General features: G+C 40.8%; 7 protein-coding genes across 7 annotated transcripts; 5 read left to right on the top strand and 2 right to left on the bottom strand.

The window, feature by feature from the left end:
• Nucleotides 1–1,928: 1,928 nt before the first annotated feature.
• Nucleotides 1,929–3,882, top strand: EAE98_007730 (uncharacterized protein; the record flags this gene model as incomplete). The annotated part of the gene is made up of 5 exons (XM_038955353.1): nt 1,929–2,307; nt 2,356–2,653; nt 2,707–3,086; nt 3,138–3,467; nt 3,521–3,882. 5 exons carry the CDS (start codon nt 1,929–1,931, stop codon nt 3,880–3,882), a joined length of 1,749 nt encoding a protein of 582 aa, XP_038808082.1.
• A 474-nt stretch (nt 3,883–4,356) lies between these two features.
• EAE98_007729 (uncharacterized protein) lies at nt 4,357–6,364 on the bottom strand (the record flags this gene model as incomplete). The annotated part of the gene is made up of 6 exons (XM_038955352.1): nt 4,357–4,731; nt 4,820–4,973; nt 5,030–5,122; nt 5,190–5,452; nt 5,519–6,052; nt 6,105–6,364. 6 exons carry the CDS (start codon nt 6,362–6,364, stop codon nt 4,521–4,523), a joined length of 1,515 nt encoding a protein of 504 aa, XP_038808081.1. The 3' UTR covers nt 4,357–4,520.
• A 1,275-nt stretch (nt 6,365–7,639) lies between these two features.
• Nucleotides 7,640–8,422, top strand: EAE98_007728 (uncharacterized protein; the record flags this gene model as incomplete). Its single annotated transcript, XM_038955351.1, has 2 exons — nt 7,640–7,753; nt 7,829–8,422. 2 exons carry the CDS (start codon nt 7,640–7,642, stop codon nt 8,420–8,422), a joined length of 708 nt encoding a protein of 235 aa, XP_038808080.1.
• An 819-nt stretch (nt 8,423–9,241) lies between these two features.
• On the top strand, nt 9,242–11,152 carry EAE98_007727 (uncharacterized protein; the record flags this gene model as incomplete). Its single annotated transcript, XM_038955350.1, has 3 exons — nt 9,242–9,597; nt 9,654–10,206; nt 10,260–11,152. 3 exons carry the CDS (start codon nt 9,242–9,244, stop codon nt 10,890–10,892), a joined length of 1,542 nt encoding a protein of 513 aa, XP_038808079.1. The 3' UTR covers nt 10,893–11,152.
• A 432-nt stretch (nt 11,153–11,584) lies between these two features.
• On the top strand, nt 11,585–12,872 carry EAE98_007726 (uncharacterized protein; the record flags this gene model as incomplete). The annotated part of the gene is made up of 3 exons (XM_038955349.1): nt 11,585–12,159; nt 12,346–12,428; nt 12,730–12,872. The coding sequence occupies 3 exons, from the start codon at nt 11,585–11,587 to the stop codon at nt 12,870–12,872; spliced, it is 801 nt and encodes a 266-aa protein (XP_038808078.1).
• A 1,980-nt stretch (nt 12,873–14,852) lies between these two features.
• EAE98_007724 (uncharacterized protein) lies at nt 14,853–18,059 on the top strand. Its single transcript, XM_038955347.1, has 3 exons — nt 14,853–15,001; nt 15,066–16,351; nt 16,415–18,059. Exons 1-2 carry the CDS (start codon nt 14,933–14,935, stop codon nt 16,233–16,235), a joined length of 1,239 nt encoding a protein of 412 aa, XP_038808076.1. The 5' UTR covers nt 14,853–14,932; the 3' UTR covers nt 16,236–16,351; nt 16,415–18,059.
• EAE98_007725 (uncharacterized protein) lies at nt 16,742–17,781 on the bottom strand (the record flags this gene model as incomplete). The annotated part of the gene is made up of 3 exons (XM_038955348.1): nt 16,742–17,199; nt 17,288–17,530; nt 17,604–17,781. The coding sequence occupies 3 exons, from the start codon at nt 17,779–17,781 to the stop codon at nt 16,742–16,744; spliced, it is 879 nt and encodes a 292-aa protein (XP_038808077.1).
• Nucleotides 18,060–19,461: the final 1,402 nt, after the last annotated feature.

The raw sequence follows: 19,461 nt of genomic DNA, 5'->3' as shown, positions 1-19,461 counted from the left end.
AGTACATGAGATCGGCGACTCTGGAACATGACCTGAGTCATTGAAACAAGTAAGTTAGAAGGGAATTATCTCTCCCTACATCTTGCGGGGGTAAATACCCAAGCTCAATCAATGTGAATGCGCGGGGCGTGTACCAGGACAGTGGCATTTGTGGAGTAGTGTCATTTAAATGTATGAAATGCTTATTTTGTGACGTGAATACTGGGGATGATCCCGAGGAAGATCTCAATAGGAGTTCTTGGGTTCTTTGTTGATGCAGGGGGGTGTTGAAAATTTGATGTCTAGTAAATATACCTTGATCTTATTTAGAAGTTGGAAATTTATCCAGCCATTCTTCCAACTGTTTCTTGAGAGATACCGGCAACATGCTAGCTTTGCAGGAAACCTTCACGCATGAGTCAAACAGATCGAGATTGCGGTACAAAATAAGTCAGCAAAAAGGAGAGTGAAATGAAAACTACGCGTAAGAGGAGCCTTGCTCAGAGAGAACAGCACAGGTCCCGAGAAGAGATGTTGTGAATGAAATTGATCAAGCGCAAGGGAAGGCTTCATGCCTCATAGAGGTAGTACACAAAGCACACTCTAAAGCATATCTCGATTCTCAAATGTTACCTCGAGATATCACAACATCATCTTGCTGAGTGGTAGGATTTTGAAGCCCCCTCTTATAATCTTGCTGGAACCCGAAGAATGGAAAGTACATTCTCACGTGACATTGTAAATTCGCATCAAAACCAAGTGCCAAAGCCGAGAAGCTTGACAGCTTTCAAGAGTTGTCAAGCTTTCTAAAATCTTTTCAGGCTGAATGCACTCTCAATATCTTAACACCTCACGCAACACAAATCTCAAAAAGTAAGTCTCCACATCATCTTGCAGGACGCCCCGGCCAATATCAGGGGCAACCTTGCCCGCCTTTCATAATAACTACCCACTCACTAAATCAACACCCGTCATTTTCATAATCTCTTCTCCGAGCCCGGAATTTTCAATCTGATAACATCATTTTTATGGTATATTCCCGGCAAAAATCAACTAGCGCAAATAAAGTGGATCATTTCGTAACGCTTAATCTTATCAATCGATCTAATCAGATGAAAATTTTCACGTCCGGGATATCATATGCAGAGTTTGAATGCATATGGTGGAATTGAGCTGCCGCATTGGGTTTAGATGACGGAGTTGATGGGGATTGTCGTTTTTGAGACTTAATTGAACGAATGATAGAGGAGCATTGGGATATATTTCGGGGTTCGTACGGGTGGAATTTTGGGTCCCACTGGCTAGTTTTTATTACTGCATGAGTGACGATCTGAGATCTTTTCAATGGAGCCAAGTTTGAGGTGGAAAAGGTTTTTTCTTCGCGGATGATGTGATAGATTTCGAGCGGACTTTGTTGTTTTCCTACGAGAACTCCGAGTTGGATACATACTCTCGACGCATGAAAGGTTCCTCGGGTTGAATGGTTGCTATACGACTCATGGTTGTATTCTCCCATATCAGGAAGCTGCTCGGCTCAAAGATAGTACTGATCAATAGGCGTACTTCACACCAAGTTAACCTTCGTGTTGAACCCTTGCCCGAGTTACTTACGGATGCAGTGGATCTCTCTGCCTCGTTACGTCACAAAATGCATATCCATTTAACATGTGGAAATTTCGTCCGCTGTAGCAAAACTGCTCAACAATCAAAGGTTCCGCTTCTTGCGGAACTCCGAATCCTCATCTAGATTCTCCCCGACGAAGTTTTAGTCATGCCAATGCACGACTCATACCGCATGTTCTGTCCCGTGGGGCAACCTAGGCATTTGGCGGCTGCTTAGTTCCTGTATGCACCTTGGTTTTATTATCTTATCTGATCTTTTTGATCTATTCTTTGTGTGTCTTTTGCACTTGCAATTCAATTAGTAGATTTTCAGCTTCTCTTTCACCATGCAATCTCTCTACGAAGTTGAGAAGGAGACTCCTCGTTTGTCGATTGTTCAGGGAGCGTCAAGTCCTCCGCTGTTAGCACTTACTCTAGGAGATTTGCTTGATCAACAAACAAGAATTCGTGCTGGAAATGAATGTTTAGTCTGCCCTTCACTGGGAACGAGGTGGACCTATGGGACGTTACAGGAAGAGAGTATTGCCGTGGCTCGTGGATTGTTATCTTTAGGTATAAAATCGGGCGATAGAATTGGAATACTAGCTGGTAACTGTGCGGAATATATTTCGGTGTTCTTCGCCGCGGCTTATACGGGATGTATATTGGTGGTGTTGAATAATACATACACAACTCAAGAGGCCAAGAACGGGCTGAAGCATGCTGGTAAGGCGGCTTCTCAGATTTCTGAATATTGCCGCTGATGAACGTTAGGTTGTCGAGTCTTGTTTACAGTACCAAAGATTGGAAAACAGAGCACCGAAAGACTTATCTCTGATTTAGGGCCATTGCCAAAGCACAATGGCACTTCTGAATTCTTGGATAAAGTCGTGATTTTGAGGGGTGCTCGAGATGGATTTATGAACTACGATGGACTGAAACGTCAAGGCCGAGCAAGTTCAATGGCAGAATTCGAGAGAGTAAAGAGTATGGTAAAGCCAGACGATATCGTAAACTTGCAATTCACAAGCGGATCGACTGGAAGTCCAAAAGCTGCAATGCTTACACACTTGTAAGTATACTTCTATCTGGATTCGGGGAAAAGATCCTGACAGTTTTCAACAGCAATTTAGTTAACAATGCCAACTCAATCGGCGACCGATTGGCGTTCACACCACAAGATATCTTGTGCTGTCCACCACCGCTCTTTCACTGCTTTGGTCTCGTACTTGGAGTATTGGCAGTTATCACACATGGCGCAAAAATCATTCTCCCAGCCGAAACATTCGATGCTTCTGCGGTACTGCGGGCGGTATCAGATGAGAAGTGTACTGCACTCCATGGTGTCCCAACCATGTTCGAGGAGATTTTGAGTCTGCCACGACCAGAGGGCTTTAACTGTGACAGTCTGAGAACAGGAATAATAGCAGGTGCTCCAGTACCAAGACCTTTAATGAAGAGATTGTTGACAGAACTCAATATGAGAGAATACACTTCTAGTTATGGTAAGTTATAACGATCATGATGGAAGCGCAAATGACTAACATATTCGATAGGATTAACGGAAACTTCGCCCACTTGCTTCAATGCCTATACATATGATACTATCGACACTCGTCTGGCAACCGTTGGACAGATCCTTCCACATCTTCGTGCTAAAATTATCGACCGAGATGGAAATATCGTCCCACAAGGTGCAAGAGGAGAGCTTTGCATATCTGGATACTCGCTACAAAAAGGATATTGGAATAATGAGGAGAAGACGGCAGAAGTAATGGTTAGAGATGAAGATGGAATTTTGTGGTTGAAGACAGGAGATGAAGCTTCCTTCGACGAGAGAGGATATTGCTCCATCACTGGACGTTTCAAGGATATTATTATCCGAGGTCAGTTGTCCTCCCATCGTACGATTCTCTTCATGAAACTAATCATTGACTAGGTGGTGAAAATATTTATCCCCTTGAAATCGAAACTCGTCTCGATGCTCACCCTGCCATCTCTCGAGCTATTGTCGTTGGGATTCCAGATCCCAAATATGGAGAAGTTGTTGGTGCATTCCTAGATATTGAAGAAGATTCAGCCGCCGTCAAAAAGAAGTTATCGGATGCAGAGATACGAGAATGGACAAGAAAAGAGTTGGGATGGCATAAAGCTCCTCACCATGTATTTTGGTTTGGAGAGGAGGGATTGAAAATGGAAACCCCAAAGACGGGTAGTGGAAAGGTTAAGAAGTTCGAGTTGAGAAGCGAAGGAGCCAGGATTGTTAAAGAGAGGGGTATGGTGCCCAAGCCTAAATTGTAGATTAAATTATGGGCCAGAAAGACTGTCACTGAAGGTTTTCGATTGGTTGTCAGATGTAAATAGATTAGTTTTGTATATATGGTAGTATGATCTTCATGTCTGCATTTTTCTCCGTAGTAACGCGCTTGTAGGCATTGTATGGTGCTAATCATTAGTCTTGTATTATCCCACACAAATATGGGGACAGTCGACCTTAAGTATCTGATAAGGTTAATTCTATGTTGTTCAGCTCCAGTCTGTGCATTCGAGTCAGTAGCCACTAAAGTTATTAAGACAAGACTAATACTTGATTGTGGTAACGATATATAAACAGAGACGATGAAGTGGAGTACTAGCAGCTGGAAATTTATTGGAGACGTCGAAGAAGAATAAGCGCGAATGTGTGATCCAATTAGAATCAGACTTTGAAACTATAGACGCTTAGCATGCTTAGCTAAGTTGGCGTAGATCATCTTTAATATTCAGCTAGATCTGCACATTCCACCTAGACTCGCTCGTGCTTGCATCCATGCATCGAGAAGAACGAGATATGAAACCTTAAAAGGAAGGCAAGCTATAGTACTTTTGATATCATACAGATACCATTAGGATTTCTTGGGGGTAATCCTCGAGCTTCATGATCTAGCGCGTCTCCCATATTATATGGTGTATCTCCAAAACGTTGCATCATCTCCCTCATCTTTCTGCTGAAGCTTCATTTCCAGGGTATAGGTATCCGCTGTTAGGCCTCGTTCCGCATCTCTAGCGTCCCTACGATCGTTCTCCATCTTGTAATAGGTCATCATGAAAGCTGTCAAAACAAAAGCCAAAGACAACAGACTGATGAATATTGTATGTCCTTCGATGAATCTAAAACTAATAGTCAATATAGATGAATCATTAGAGAACTGAGAAGCTGCCAGTAGAATTCATGCACTAAAGTGGTATAAAATCTTACCTAGGACCATCCACGGAGCGATAGATGAAAGCTGCTACGATACCCCCGAAGTTGGCAAAGCCAACAACCATACCGAAACCGACTCCTCTCTTTAGACTTCCACTTAGATTATTTCCTACCCAAGTGGTGAGAAGGGAAAGAGTTGGAAAGACACCTACACGATTATTGACATAAGTATATAGTTTGATTTGGTTATGGTGGTTTGCTTACCAAGCGCTGCAAAAAAAGTGCCCGTGTATTGAACAGGTGTCTTATTACTAGTGATAAGTAGTGCGGAGCCAGCTATTCCCACAGCCAAGAACCCTAGAATAAAACAACCCCTGTGTTGCATCTTGTCGGCAAAAAAAGCTGGCAGAGATCGTAAAGAAACATGCGACGACGTAAGGAGGAACAGTCATCAGTTGTGCAGCATTATTGGTGTATCCCATATCTTTCACAATTGTAGGTAAGAACAAAGACAATGAATATACAGGCGTGGACAAGCAAAAGCACAACACCATGTTGATATATATTTTCCAGTCTTTCAAAGCTTGCCAGACGAATTTTAAATTCCAGTCATCAGAGAGAAGATTTCGATCAATCGCAAGTCGTCTCGTAACCTCTTTTCGCTCCGTCTCCGAGAGGAATTTTGCACTAAGTTCACGTAAGTTTTACACACAACGATATGCATGAAAAATGACATGGGGACTTGTCATATACTTATTAGGGTAATCTCCGATGGCCCAGTATGATATGCACCCCACAAAAAAGGTAAGAAGCCCTTCGACGATGAATATCCATGCCCATCCATCTTTACCACCTATTCCAGACATTTCGGAAATCCCGCGGGCGAATAACCCACCAAATGCTCCTGCTGCTGTTGCCATAGAAAAGAATAGTGCTATGCGAAAGCCACATTCATTTCGAGGATACCACATGGTGATATAATATACTACACCTGGATACAAGCCACCTTCTGCGACGCCCAAAAAGCATCTGGCAACCAGAAAGCCCGCATAGTCGTGCACCAAGCCCGTGCATACCATAACAATTGACCAAAATAATACAATTCCCGTCAACCATATATTTGGACGAACTTTCTTGATTATCATATTGCTAGGAACGCCGACTGCAATATAAAATGGGAAAAATACAGACAACGCGATGTTGTAGTCGAGGCCGGTCATGTGAAGGTCTTTTTCTAGTCCTTCAAGTCGTGCATTGCCAACATTGGCACGATCAAGAAAGCATACTCTGCCCAGTGTTAGTAATCAGTAAAATTAGACAAATTGGCAAATTATTATACAGATATATAGTAGCAAGAATTGGGATGAGACGTATATCAAGCTTCCGAACCAGCCTTTTCGTCGCAGCGTCATCAAATCCTGTAGCAGCTATAGAGTCACCAGAATGGGACTCAGACATCTTCTCTTCCACATAAATTTGAACTCCATCAGGCACTCTAGAACTCATTCTATCGTGTCCTTCTGAAATTGTTTCTTCCTCATCGTAAAATTGTAGTCCTGCAAGGACGCCTGAACTTATTCTGTGGAGGGCAGTCGACATATTGCTTATTGGTTCAAGATTAGATTTTAGCTATGGAATGAGATCTCCGGTATCATAGGGTTTTTAAGGAGTATTAATAGATTTCTGATATGGCATGAAGTGGCACCGTGGGGGCGCACTGAGTGAACATACGCAACCGCAACCAACCAACCAGATTTAAATGAGATTCAAAACAAGTTATACAATATAGAAACATGCAACGCAACAGAGTGCATGTGGACATTACTGTAGTGAAAGAGAAGAATGACGTAAAAATCGTGAATTAGTATGCAGGCAGATTGTGAAGTGACCTTACAAGCTGTGAGTATTTCACCTGCGTCTTTGGTGTCCATTGAGTCTTCGAAACTGTCAACATAGACACCTCATTTGGAAGACTAATGAACCTTCAGAAGGTCGCGAGTCCAACGCTACTCGATGATTGTTGTGAAAAATAAACACATGAAATAAGGAATATTCTTTATGGACACGAGCGTATGGAAGAGAGCTTTGATTTTTGAGATGCTCTTTGATAATTTTAATTACGGAAGCATCCGGATACAACGTGACAGAGATATCAAATGTCCAACGATAGATGTAACCAGCCGCTGGGACGACATGATGAAGATAAACTCATCCAAATGGGGCGAGTATCTCGAGGGAAATTCACACAAAAAAGCGAATCGGGTTTCAGGTTGCCACGAGAATGAAAAAGGTCCTACGTGAGATACTAGTATGATCGTGGAGCCTTCAACATCTTAGCGACGAAAATGGTTTGGAAATGCCTGTACACACCACGTACTACTGCACAACAAAAGGTTCAGCTTGAATCTAATGTGTGACATGAATACACCGTGGTCCCTCTGGCGAGAAAGAATGAGATGAACCATCTTTCGAACCAAGATATACCGAATATCGATCATCTCGAGACATGTCCCAATGACAGTTTGTGCTGCACTTGCTGCACCCTTGCTTCGTGATTAAAAATGCATGGAAAGTTGTGAAACCAATCGAGCTGTCATTTTTGAAGAGACAAATAAAGTATAGATAGGGTTTCGGAGTAAAAGTACGCAATGAGTTACATCTGTGACCTTCTAATTGAAGTGAACGTGGTGAGAAAGATCTCCTGAAGTAGGTAGGTAGGTAATGATGTCCCCAAGCTGACTTCAGGATGGAACTAAAGCTATTGATGCCTGAGGCATCCAATACTCCAAGCTCGAGGCGCGTCGGCTTTTGATCGCAATGTTTGTAACTCGGTGGAGTCAACAGAGGAACATACCTACGAGTAAGTCACTCGATATGGCTCTACCTCTACCACCTGGTTTAACGCCAATGGAGGTTGCATTTCTATGCGAAATGGAAATGGTCACAGTCGTTCCTCGGCAACGCCTTGAGAGCCTCGATTTATTAGGTGTAAGCTACCCCGCCATTTACCCCTCCAACAACAGTAACCAAAACTTAAAGCTTATATCAATTTGGTATCTATAGGGCAAGACAATTTCTCTGAGGCCGCCGCATCGTGCTCCCTTACCCTTATGGCTAGCTCTACTTCTCAAACGACAACGTCGTGCCAATATTATACCACCACCATGGCTTCATCCTCATTCCCTTGACAGAATACTCAAAATGGAGACTGATAATTCTGAGAGCTTTTCTCCTCCACCACCACTCGACCATAGCACATCATCTACAGTATCACCGCCATTTCTACCGTCGAATACCGCAGACTCAGAGCCTGGTTATTTACCATATCATTGGATTGATATGGGTGAAATTCTACTGGAAGCTGCAAGTGATGATATACAAGATCCAGATAAAGTTCGGGAACTACTTAGAGATCTACGGGAAGTGAGGATGGCAAAAATGAGAAGCAGTACTTTGGTGGTAGAAGGGGGTGGGCTCACCAGTCTACAAGGTGTTGGCGCAATGGAGGTTAGTGAGGGACGAGGATTCATCACAGGTGTCATGGATGGACTACGAAAATTAGGAGCTTCTAGGGAAGTTTCCAGACGGGAAAAAGAACAAGAAGGTGCCGGAAGTGGAGGTGACGGAGATAGTGAGGACGAAGATATGGGATTATGATCGGGGAAAACTCGATTCGCAACGTTTATGATGAACTGCATATTTGACGAGCATCGGCGTTGGAAGGATATCATGGCATATACCAGGCTTATACTGTACGATTGGATGAGGCGCAAAAGATTTTTGCCATGAGGATATAATGTACAGGAATTACACGAGACTAGGTAATATCTTGTGCTTGATGGAGCATTTACCATCGATCCATTTTCGCGCACCCAGTGCCGGGAAATCCCAATACTATTGGATGTATATGAGGGTTCCTATGGGCATGGGGAAGGTGGGATTAATGTTCAATGCCGAAATGCACGATGAAGTGATCTTCATATCATCGTACATACCTTTCTTGTTTGTTGTCTCATTGGTCATTGTTCAAGTGGAGAAATGCAGTAGTCTTGCATAATTATGTGTATTGAATGTCAAAGTTGGCTATCCATCATTATCTTGAGGCACATTGCACCAAAAATGCATAAATCACTGCTGGATATGAAAGAAGACGGTGAGATATCAGAAATTGCATGGCTATGCACCCTCACCTCAGCAAGAGACGGAACGTTGTGTTATAACCGTCTTTACAACCTTATTTATTTAACATCTAATTCGTCAATCGGCGAGGCGGCGTTTGAAAGGTGTAACGGAAAGTCGGCACGGACTTACAAGTGGTGGAACACTGCCGATATCAACAAACTCCATATCCGTGGTTGTAACCAGCGGCTATAATTGATATATCACCCAGTGCCGTATATAAGTTAGTGATATCTTGAAATATAAAATAGTTAAATCACTTTACATTCTAAGATAATCCAGCTTGAGCGATACAAAATGCATTTCATCGTTATTATCATCACAGTGGTCATAGCACCCCTATTACACTTTCTCGGTTGTTGCATTTATAACCTATTCTTTCACCCTTTGAAATCCTTCCCAGGGCCAAGACTATGGGCAGCTTCCAGAATACCTCTCTCATATTGGAAATTCAAGGGTATTCTTCCATACAAGATCAAAGAACTTCATGACCAATATGGTGATGCGGTTAGAGTTGCTCCCAACTATTTAGATTACGATTCATCTGTCGCCTGGGAAGACATTTATGGTTTTGTGAAAGAGAATCACAAGAAGAATTTCCCAAAGAATCTCACGGAACGAGCTTCTACGGTGAATAATCAAGTCCAAACTATGTAAGTTATCATTCCAACGTACTAGATTTGTAAGAGCTAATGTTCGTGATTGAAAGACTAACAGCAGACGAAGAAAATCATCGAAGATTTCGTCGCCTTCAATCACATATATTCTCCGACAAAGCCCTCACATCACAGGAACCTCTTATCCAAGAGTATGCTCGACAATTTATCTCTGGACTTATCAAGTTTTCTTCTCTCAATTCAGAAAATAGCATTAACATCGGTCAATGGTATAACTTTGCTACCTTCGATTTGATCGGTGACCTTGCATTCGGAGAGCCTTTTGATTGTGTCAGGACTGGAGAAACACATCATTGGATTGACTTAATCTTTCAAGTCTTCGAAATCAACACTTTGGTCAACGAGGCAAAAAAATACCCAATTATTGGGGCTATTGCGCTCTTTTTGGTTCCGAAAGATATAATTGGTAGGTTTCCACATGTTAATCAACTCACAAGGGAAAAAGCGTATCGGCGACTCGATACACCGAGAGATGTACCCGATTTCATGAGCTATATCATTAAGCACAATGATACAGATAAAGGGATGACTCGTGAGGAGATCGGAGAAAATGCAACTGTATTAATCATTGCTGGTAGTGAAACGGTATTTAATCTCTCCATCTCATTGATTTGAACAACCTTACTAACACAATTAAGACTGCATCCCTTCTCAACGGCTTAACATACCATCTCTTCAAAACCCCCACCGTTCTCCAAAACCTCGCTATCGAATTAAGAACTACCTTCCAAACCCAAGAAGATCTTACTCTCCACGCTCTCGCTTCATCTAAATACCTCAACGCAGTCCTCGAAGAAGGCCTCCGCATGTATCCTCCCGCCCCATCTACTCTCCCCCGTATAGTCCCAAATGGTGGAAGTCTAGTTGCTGGCCAATACGTTCCTGCCGGAGCAACCGTCGGTGTCAATCCCATCAGCTCCCAACTTTCCGCAAAGAATTTCCATCTCCCATATGAATTCCATCCTGAGAGATGGCTCAGTGCCGCAGATGTCGAGGAATTGAAATCAGCGTTCCCGGATATGAAGCTAACTGATCCGAAAATCTTTGAGGGTGATGATAAGAAAGCTCGTCAACCGTTTAGTACGGGACCCACAAACTGTATTGGGAAGAATTTGGCGTATGCCGAAATGAGAGTTTTGCTGGGGAATGTGGTATGGGGATTTGATTTGGAGGGGGCGAGGGATAGTGAAAGTTGGTTGGAGAGGAACCGGATTTATGGGTTGTGGAAGAAACCGGATTTGTGGGTTAAGTTGAAGAGGGTCAATGTTTAGGTGATGGAGATAGCGATCGAGATGGAGATGGGGATTTGCGATCTGAAATGTGCGATTGAGTATTTGAGGAAAAGTCAAGGATAGGATGTCATAGCGAGGGAGTTGATGAAGATACATCGCATATATATCATTTTTCATATGTTTCATTGGAGGAGTTTATAGACTTTCGAGATAGGTTCTCATTTGTTATGGTATTGGGTTTTTTTTTTCCTTTTGTTGTAATATTTTTTCTGTTAAAAGTCTTTTACTTTTATAGATATATCGAAAAATACATACATACATACACACACACCACCATCAAATATTCCTTTCATCTCGCCCCCCTTTCTGATCCGAGATTATTCACTCCCTCCAATCGAACCATTGATAATTTTCATCGGCCTATTCCTAGCTAGTAACTAGGAAGCGAGCGTATAATCATGAATTCTAGTTCTTCTTCTGCTGTTGTCCTCACTCTGTTTTATCTCCATCTATCGTGAAGTAGATTCATCATAGTGTTCTTTCTTCTTTTCTCTTCTGTTTTCGTGGAAGATAGGAAGTAGTCTGGTAGGAGGAGATCATTTTGCACTTCGGAAGGGCAAGATATATGCATTCATATCCAAGTCCTAAAACCCCAAATCAATTTCTAGAACAAACACCCCAACCAATCCTCACCTCTCATCTCGCAACTCAAATCCACACATCATAAAACCATGTCCCGTACTACCAAAACCCGTTCGACACGTCGGTATTGCTCTCCTTCTCCCTCTCCATTGCGAGACTCGGATCGACACTACTTTTCATCCCCATCGCCAATGATATCTCTTTCTCCAGTTAGATATAAATACACGTATGTCGATACCACTTCTCATCGCCCTGGGTATGAGGCTGGGAAGGTTGGAAAAGGAGGGAAAGGGGAGGATTATTATATTTCCAGTTCATCTCCATCTCCATCTTCATCTTCCTCCCCTTCTCCGCCACTTCTTCGCAGAACTCGCTCTGTATCGATACTACGAACTGGACCTAGACCTATAAATGTTCAAGGATATGATCGAGGATATCGGGATGGGGATGAGGATATCAAAGCGCCAAAAAGAGAACTGAAAACATCGATTTCTTACATCAGTCCCAGAAGTCTGAGTTCAAAGATTCAATATTCATACAGAGAGGATGTTCCATATGTAATATATCGAACTTCGAATTCTGGAAGTGGGGAAGATTGGTATGATGATGCTAGGGGTCGGGTTAGGAGTGGGAGTAGGAGTAGGGATGAGAGAATGAAAGGGAGGTGTGTGAGGTGTGGGGATGAGAATAGGGATAGGGATAGGGATGGGAGGTGTGAATGTGATGGGTATGAGAGATATATCTATCGTATCTATCAACCATCACAATCATCATCATCAACAACGGAACCCTCACCAGCAACCCACACAACCCGAGTTCACATCAAAAACATCAACGACAACGAAAATAGAAACATCGATCTCAATACTCAACACAACAGCAAAAGAGAAGCCAACGTTAGAGTTTCTGTGGAAAGGGAAAGAGAAACGAAATGTGAGAGAGGAGGGTGTGAGGGGGAAAAGAGGGGAAGAGGAAGAGAAAGAGAAAGAGAAAGAGAAGGGTGGAAAAGTATAAGAAATCGAACACCCACGCCCTATTATGAGGGGTTTATTAGGTGTAGGTGTAGGGATGGGTGTTGGTGTGGATGTAGGAGGACAGGGAGTTGGAGTAGAGGAGGGGCAAGGAGAGAAGAAAGAAGAGGAAGAAGTTGTGAGAGGGGTGTAAAGAGCGAGGGAGTGCTGGAATGTAATTATATCTCTCCGATTTCAATACCCATCAGAGATGCCGTTTCAAGATCAAGACTGGGTGGGAGATCTCAGAATTTCAGGAGTCGAAATCGGAACCGAAGTCCGAGAAGATCCAGATCTCGATCCAGATCCAAATCCAAACCAAGAGAAGAAGAAAGAGAGAACGCTAAAGAGAGGACTCGATATATAACAAGGATAATTGATATTCCCCGAGATGGGTCACTATTACGGTCGAGGTCGAGGTCGAAGTCAAGGTCAAGATCGCGGTCGAGATCAAGGTTGAGAGGCAGAGATAAAGATAAAAGTACGAGTACAAGTAAGAGAAAAACGATTTACTATCTCCCTCGTGTTTCTCATGTTGCTCGCGGTGATGGAGGGAGGAATGAGAGTACGAGTAGAGGAAAATTTAAACGCAGGGACACATCATCGAGCACTTCCACTTCCGGTTACACTTCCGAGGAAATAGAGCGAGAAGTACGAATTAAACGGAAATATAGTATCAATGGTGGGTTGAGAAATGAAGCGAGAGATCAAGGTAAAGAAGGGGGAGGAGAAGCCAGAGGAGGAAGGGGAAGAGGTGTAAGATTTATGATTTAAATTTTGCAGAAAAGAAGAAATCAAGTAATGGAATAAATCTTACGTTTTACTTTCATTGTCTTTGATTTATAAGAGATATAGATAGATGAAATCGATGAAATATAAGATATTAGAGACTTAGTTATCGTATATCGTAATGTTTTGTTTATATACGTATGTATTACGCGCTTTATAAGAGGCAATATGAGAATAGCTTTAAAGATTAACAATTAGATAAAAGATCTATACTAAGAAAGGAAGATCTTCCTATAAGATTAATATCTATATGAAAATTAATCATGTGACTATCTATATTAATCACAAGGTAGAGGCCTAGAAATAATAGTATAATTTTTTTTCTTCATTTGAACTCTAAAATTGTATAATATTTTCGATTATAAATATAATATTTCAAAAAATTAAGATATATTTACTTTAATTTACTGAAGTATATCGATACAGATTAAATAAACTAAAATAAGAAAGCTAAATGTTACGTAAACGGATACAATAGGAGTTGTAAGCATTATATTACGCATATAATCTGTTTAAAAGGCATAGTATTAGGAATCGAAGTTCTGATAGCTTATTATTATATATATATCCTATAATAAAGCCCTCCTTTTCAATCTTTTTGTTTTAAAAAGATTAAACAGGGATTATTATTAATAATATATAGTCAACTATATAATTCATAATAATAATCAAATAAGCAAGTCTATTATTCAATACTCTTATTATTAATAATTCTATTATTAATGAATTTAGAATATCTAATTATTAAGTAAATATATTCTTATCCTTATAGATTTATTTTCTAATTAATTATTAACCTAATTTCAATCAAAGTATAATCAATAAAAGATTTCAGAATGATATTTATAAGATAAGATCCCTGATATTTTGTTATATAAGCAGATATAATAGAAGTTGTAAGCTTTATTACTATATTATATATACAATCTATTCAAAAGACATAGTATTAGGGATCGAAGTTCTAATAGCTTACTACTATATATATACCCTGTAATACTAAAAAGAAAAGATAACCTTGAAGAATATCTTAAAGAATGTCTTTATTACTTATATAATAACTATTACTTATCTAGTTCAAGCTAATCTTAAACTAAGATTAATATTATAAGATATTTTATTATTATATAATATTCGTTATACTCATAACTTTTTTCTCTTATAAAATAAATAAGTTTTTCGAAAATTTAAAACCTTCAACTTCAATCCTCTCACGCCTCTCTAACTTTTTAAAACATATATATATATAAGTTTTATAATACTTTTATTACTAGAATATAATATACAGGCTACATACTAGTGGCATAGCTTATATAACTTACATAGCCGGTACCTTTGAGTAGTATAGTCTTAGCTTTAATACAAGATTAGCTTTTATAACCTAACACATTGTATGCCTATTACGGAAGTTCACTATATAAATTTTCAATCAGTATGATGATATGATTGGCGCAAATAATAAAAGTGGAGAAAAGCTCGGTCGCCTTTTAGTCTGTTTTACAATGCCTACGCCGTCAACGTCCATACATCTCCCCCCACACACTTTGTCACTCTTCGTCCAATACTCGATTTTCTAGCTTACTTGATGCAACTATTGTAATTAGTAATTGAATTCCATGTTCATCCTGTTTCTTTGCTCTTATGGCCACTAGACGGCCTCATAAGAAGTCGCGGAAGGGATGCACCGCCTGCAAACTGAAGCACCTCAAGGTATGTAATCATGAGCCACGCAGCGCAGTCTGCTACAACATCCATATCTAACACGATCAATAAGTGTGATGAAGGTCATCCCAAATGTGGAAACTGTCAAGATCGCTGGATAACCTGCACGTATCTGTGGAAGCAAAATCCACCACCTTCCACCTCCATGAGAGAGAGTTCACAGCAGAGGTCTGGTACTCATTCCCAAGCCATAGTATCATCACCTGGTGCCCCCTTATCACCATTTCACATGCCACAAGCATATAACATTGAAGCCCTCAAACTTCTTCACCACTACACGGTCAATGTTTATGATTCTCTCAGCACTATTATTCCACAGCAGAAAGTATGGCAGACATACGTCGTACAGATAGCCACGCGAAACGGTTTCCTTCTTCGCGGGATTTTTTCTCTATCTGCTTTACATATTGCCCTTGATGGCTGCGATAACCCTCAAATTATGGTGGCCGAGGCTGCCCACCACCAAAATGCGGCACTAGTAGAGTACCGGCGTCTCATAAACACCGGTGACATTTCGCCAGAAAGTCAACGCGCCGCCTTCTTGTTCTCAGCTTTTCTGGCCATGTGTGGATTTTGCTTTATTCGCGCAGATGGGAACTTACTCGAGTCAAATAAGGGCGATCGCGGCATTGATGAGTTCTTGGCTTGCGCCAACTTGGTCAGAGGCATGGTTGGCTTGCATAGTCTGTGGGAGGAAAACATCTACTGTGATGGACTCTACGCTGCTATTCGGAGTGGTCCGCCTACAGATTTATACCCCGACATTGGTGGCGACGTCATTACGGAGCTGCGTGCTCTATCCGATCTTGTTACTCGCTGCGAGGCCGAAACATGCACGAAAACATCTAAGGTTTGCCAAGATGCCGTTCAACAGCTTTTTTATTCATTCGAGATGATCAGGAAGATAACGGCAGACAGAGGCTCAACATCCCCAATCACAGCTGGACTCATGTGGCCTGCTGCAGTTTCCAAAGACTATCTAATTCTTCTGAATCAACGAAACCCGCTCGCCGTCCTTATTCTTGCTTATTTTGGAGTTTTATTGCGTCGGCTCGACTCGTTCTGGTTCTTCCGGGGGTGGGGAAAGCATCTGGTCGAGACAAGCGCATCCATCCTGGGTGATTCGTACGCTGATCTACTTGCCTTCCCAAAAGCGTCGGTGAGGCTATTTGATGTTGATAATCGGTGCAGCCTCGGACAAACTCCAAAATCCAGCCTTTAAGCAAGGGTCAAAGTTCAAATGGCCATACGGGGTCAGCCTTCTCCAAGATAATTATTCAGGCATTATACAGTAGAACCTGGTTATACTGATTCAAAAAACTCTATCGACAAATATCGGTATGTCAAGGTTATTGATATATCCAGGTATATATGTGGCTAATCCAGTCTTATATGTAAAAGATTTAGTCTCGGTAGTCCCGGATTTTTTCATTTCTATTAAATTGGTTAGGTGATAAAAGCCTTTCAGATTTAATTAATTATTTTTATCATCAAGATGATATCAAGATCGAGAAAAAGTTCATTGGGTTATAGTAATACATAAAGGTACATTGGCACAATTCTATCCGTATGTTCAATATCAGTATAACCGGGGTTTACTGTATTTACGGCAAGATTCAGTTTCGCTCTAAATCTTTGCTTCGCATCTATATTAAAAAATACATCATTGACGCCAACAAGCTACAATTCATCAATCCGCCAGGATATCTAGCTATCCCTCTTCAGACTTCAAACTCCTGAATCCCGGTTACGCAAATACATGCCCGTACTTCCATGCAAGGTCGCTTTGTCTCCCATGACATCGGATGGGTGGAAAATGTTGAGTATCACCATTACAAAAAACATCAAAGTTGCGTCGAAGATGTAAGCGAAAACCTCATGCGAAAGCAGATACCCGTCATTTCCACCAGCATACTCGATCAAGCGAAAAGCCGAACGGACCAGGATCAGTGCGCTCGTAATATACAAAACGTACAGCAGAGCCTCCCAGTTCTTGTTATTCATCATGTTTTTAACGGACATTCTCATCGGCGCGGTACTTGTGGTTCTTTGGAATCGACGATGGAAAATAGTCGCGGTGAGGATGAAGACGCTGAAGAAGGCAAGTTGGATGGCAAGACCCGCTATTGTAATATACTCTCCAGTAGTCAGAGCGCTAGCTGTTCCGCTAGCCATAATTCCTCCACCTGTATCAAATCACCTCCAGATCAGTATATGTATTCCTCAATATCAACATACGGGGGGAGGTGGACCCGAGCACACAAGACAACATACCGGCCGCTTGACTCAGAAATGCAATGACATCTCCAGTGACAAAAACCTTGGTCATCCACTTCTTGCGGATAGGCGACATATCTTCTGCGTCGAGTGCGACGACCAATCGTCCGAGAACCATGTATATCGAGGCGGCGAAGAGCGCCGGTGCGAGCAGAATCAGTATCGTGGTGATGCTGTAGATGGGAATGGACTCTTTGTTGGAATGCGCCATAATTCGAAAGATATATCCGACGACTTCGACTGTTTGCGCATTGTATGAGCGGGAGTGGGGACGAGAAGGAGATGAGATGAAGAAAATAGAAAATAAACATACAAATACCGCCGATCACAAGAGGAGTAAAGTACCATGATCGGGCCCGGATCATCTGGTATATGTGATACAACGTCGTAGCTGCGAAGGCGATCAGAAAAACCACGGCCGCTCCTAGATTCGGCGTGTAGCGGTAAAGTTTGAAGACTGGAGTGTCTGTCGGGGCCGAGGAGGAGGACATTTTTGCTTTCGGTCGTTGGAGGGAGGACGGGGCCTTTTTGTATATTATATTTCTTGAAGAAAAGGATCGAAGAGGCGGATCGCAGCAGAGAGAGATGGAAAAGGAAGTGCTGTTTTGTTATCTATACAATATACAATACACAGTGAGTACAAATGAGCGTCTGCCCACTTGTAGTATAGTATATATAGTATTGCTCCAGATCCCAAATTAAAGTCAAGTATCAAAGTAAAGTAAAGTAAAAGCAAACATATGAATTCAGAATTTAGATAAAAATGAATACTCCATCCATCCATATATATCCAGACAAACAAACAAACAGGATACACAATCGACGAGAAGGCATATACATATACATATACATATACATATATATGTAGGTACCTACATAAAAGACACACAACACAGCCTCCCCACCCCCACGACCGAGCTACTTAACTACCTAGGTACTGAACGCGCACTTTTACGACGATATACGACTCAAAGTGGAATGATGGGGTTGGATTCGAATCATTCGATACCGCATTTCCTTTCCTCTGTTTTGTTTACGGAGTACTCTTATTGGGGAATCCTTTCTATTCTTTCCATAATCCAAAAAATTAGTCGGTTTGAGTTGATTTGGTTGGCTATTGGTTGATGTTCACTTGGATTAAATTAAGAATGGAACGCCGAGGCGAGGATACACATGCGTGATATGAGGCTAGGCTAGGTACCTACGTCAGTATTAGCGGGAAGGGTTTCCGAAGTATTTTATACGGAGTACGAACGAACGAATACGGGCGAAAGGGGTTTAGCGTGTGCGAGCGGGTTTATGCTTAATTAGTGGAGGGGTGGTGGTGGTGGTGGATGAATGGAGGGCTCTACGTAAGCAAAAAAACAGGCGGGAATTGACCATCATTCGAAAGACCTTCAACAACTAAGATTTCTTTTTAACCCTAATATTAGATAATAAAAACACTTGATTTCAATATAAAGAAGACTCAAATTTTCGTTTGCTTTTTTCAAATTTCAATATTTAATTTGAAATGAATTTATAATCTATTAAAAAATACCTTTGAAAGAGTACTCAATTTCCGCCTGTTTTTTCGCTTACGTAGAGGAGGGGCTTGGGAGCTTGGCTCACTCGGCTTGGCGAGGTAACCGATATCCCTGCTATATGCACGCCCCTACTATATGCACGTTTTCTTCAATCAAAATAAAATTCAATTTAAAATTCAAAAATCATTAAAAATAAGATAAATTTAGTTCTAGAATTAAATAAGATTATTTATTTTGATCCTTTAGAATTTCAAATTAATTGAAAGAAAAATCGTTAAGTAATAAAATAAAGAAAAATATAATTTTATATATAAATTTTTAATAAAGATATATTAAAATCTATTTATAAAATTAGAAATATTTTAATAGATTTTTTGATATGGAGAGTATTTTATTAGAAAAATCAAAAAAAATCAAAAAGGTAATGAAGAATTGGTTTTATATAGATTATTAGATTTTCTAAATTGTTTTATTATTTTGAAAAAATTTGTGAAAATTAATTTTAAATCGAATTTAAAATTTTATGTTAAATGTTAAGTTTTGACTATTATAGTTGTTTTGAAATAAGTTATATTGAATGGTAAAAGATATAAATTTTAGGTTTAAAGCGAAAATAAATTCGTTAAATAAATCTTTTATTTTAAA

This window comes from Botrytis deweyae (assembly GCF_014898535.1).
Source record: "Botrytis deweyae strain B1 chromosome Unknown BDEW_019, whole genome shotgun sequence".
Lineage (NCBI taxonomy): Eukaryota > Fungi > Ascomycota > Leotiomycetes > Helotiales > Sclerotiniaceae > Botrytis > Botrytis deweyae.
This window is presented reverse-complemented; position numbering and strand designations above follow the sequence as displayed.

Coding starts and splice junctions, on each gene's coding strand:
- EAE98_007724 (XM_038955347.1), top strand. CDS start 14,933: ATGGCCACTAGACGGCCTCATAAGAAGTCGCGGAAGGGATGCACCGCC. Junction 15,002..15,065: donor GCAAACTGAAGCACCTCAAG/GTATGTAATCAT, acceptor ACGATCAATAAG/TGTGATGAAGGTCATCCCAA.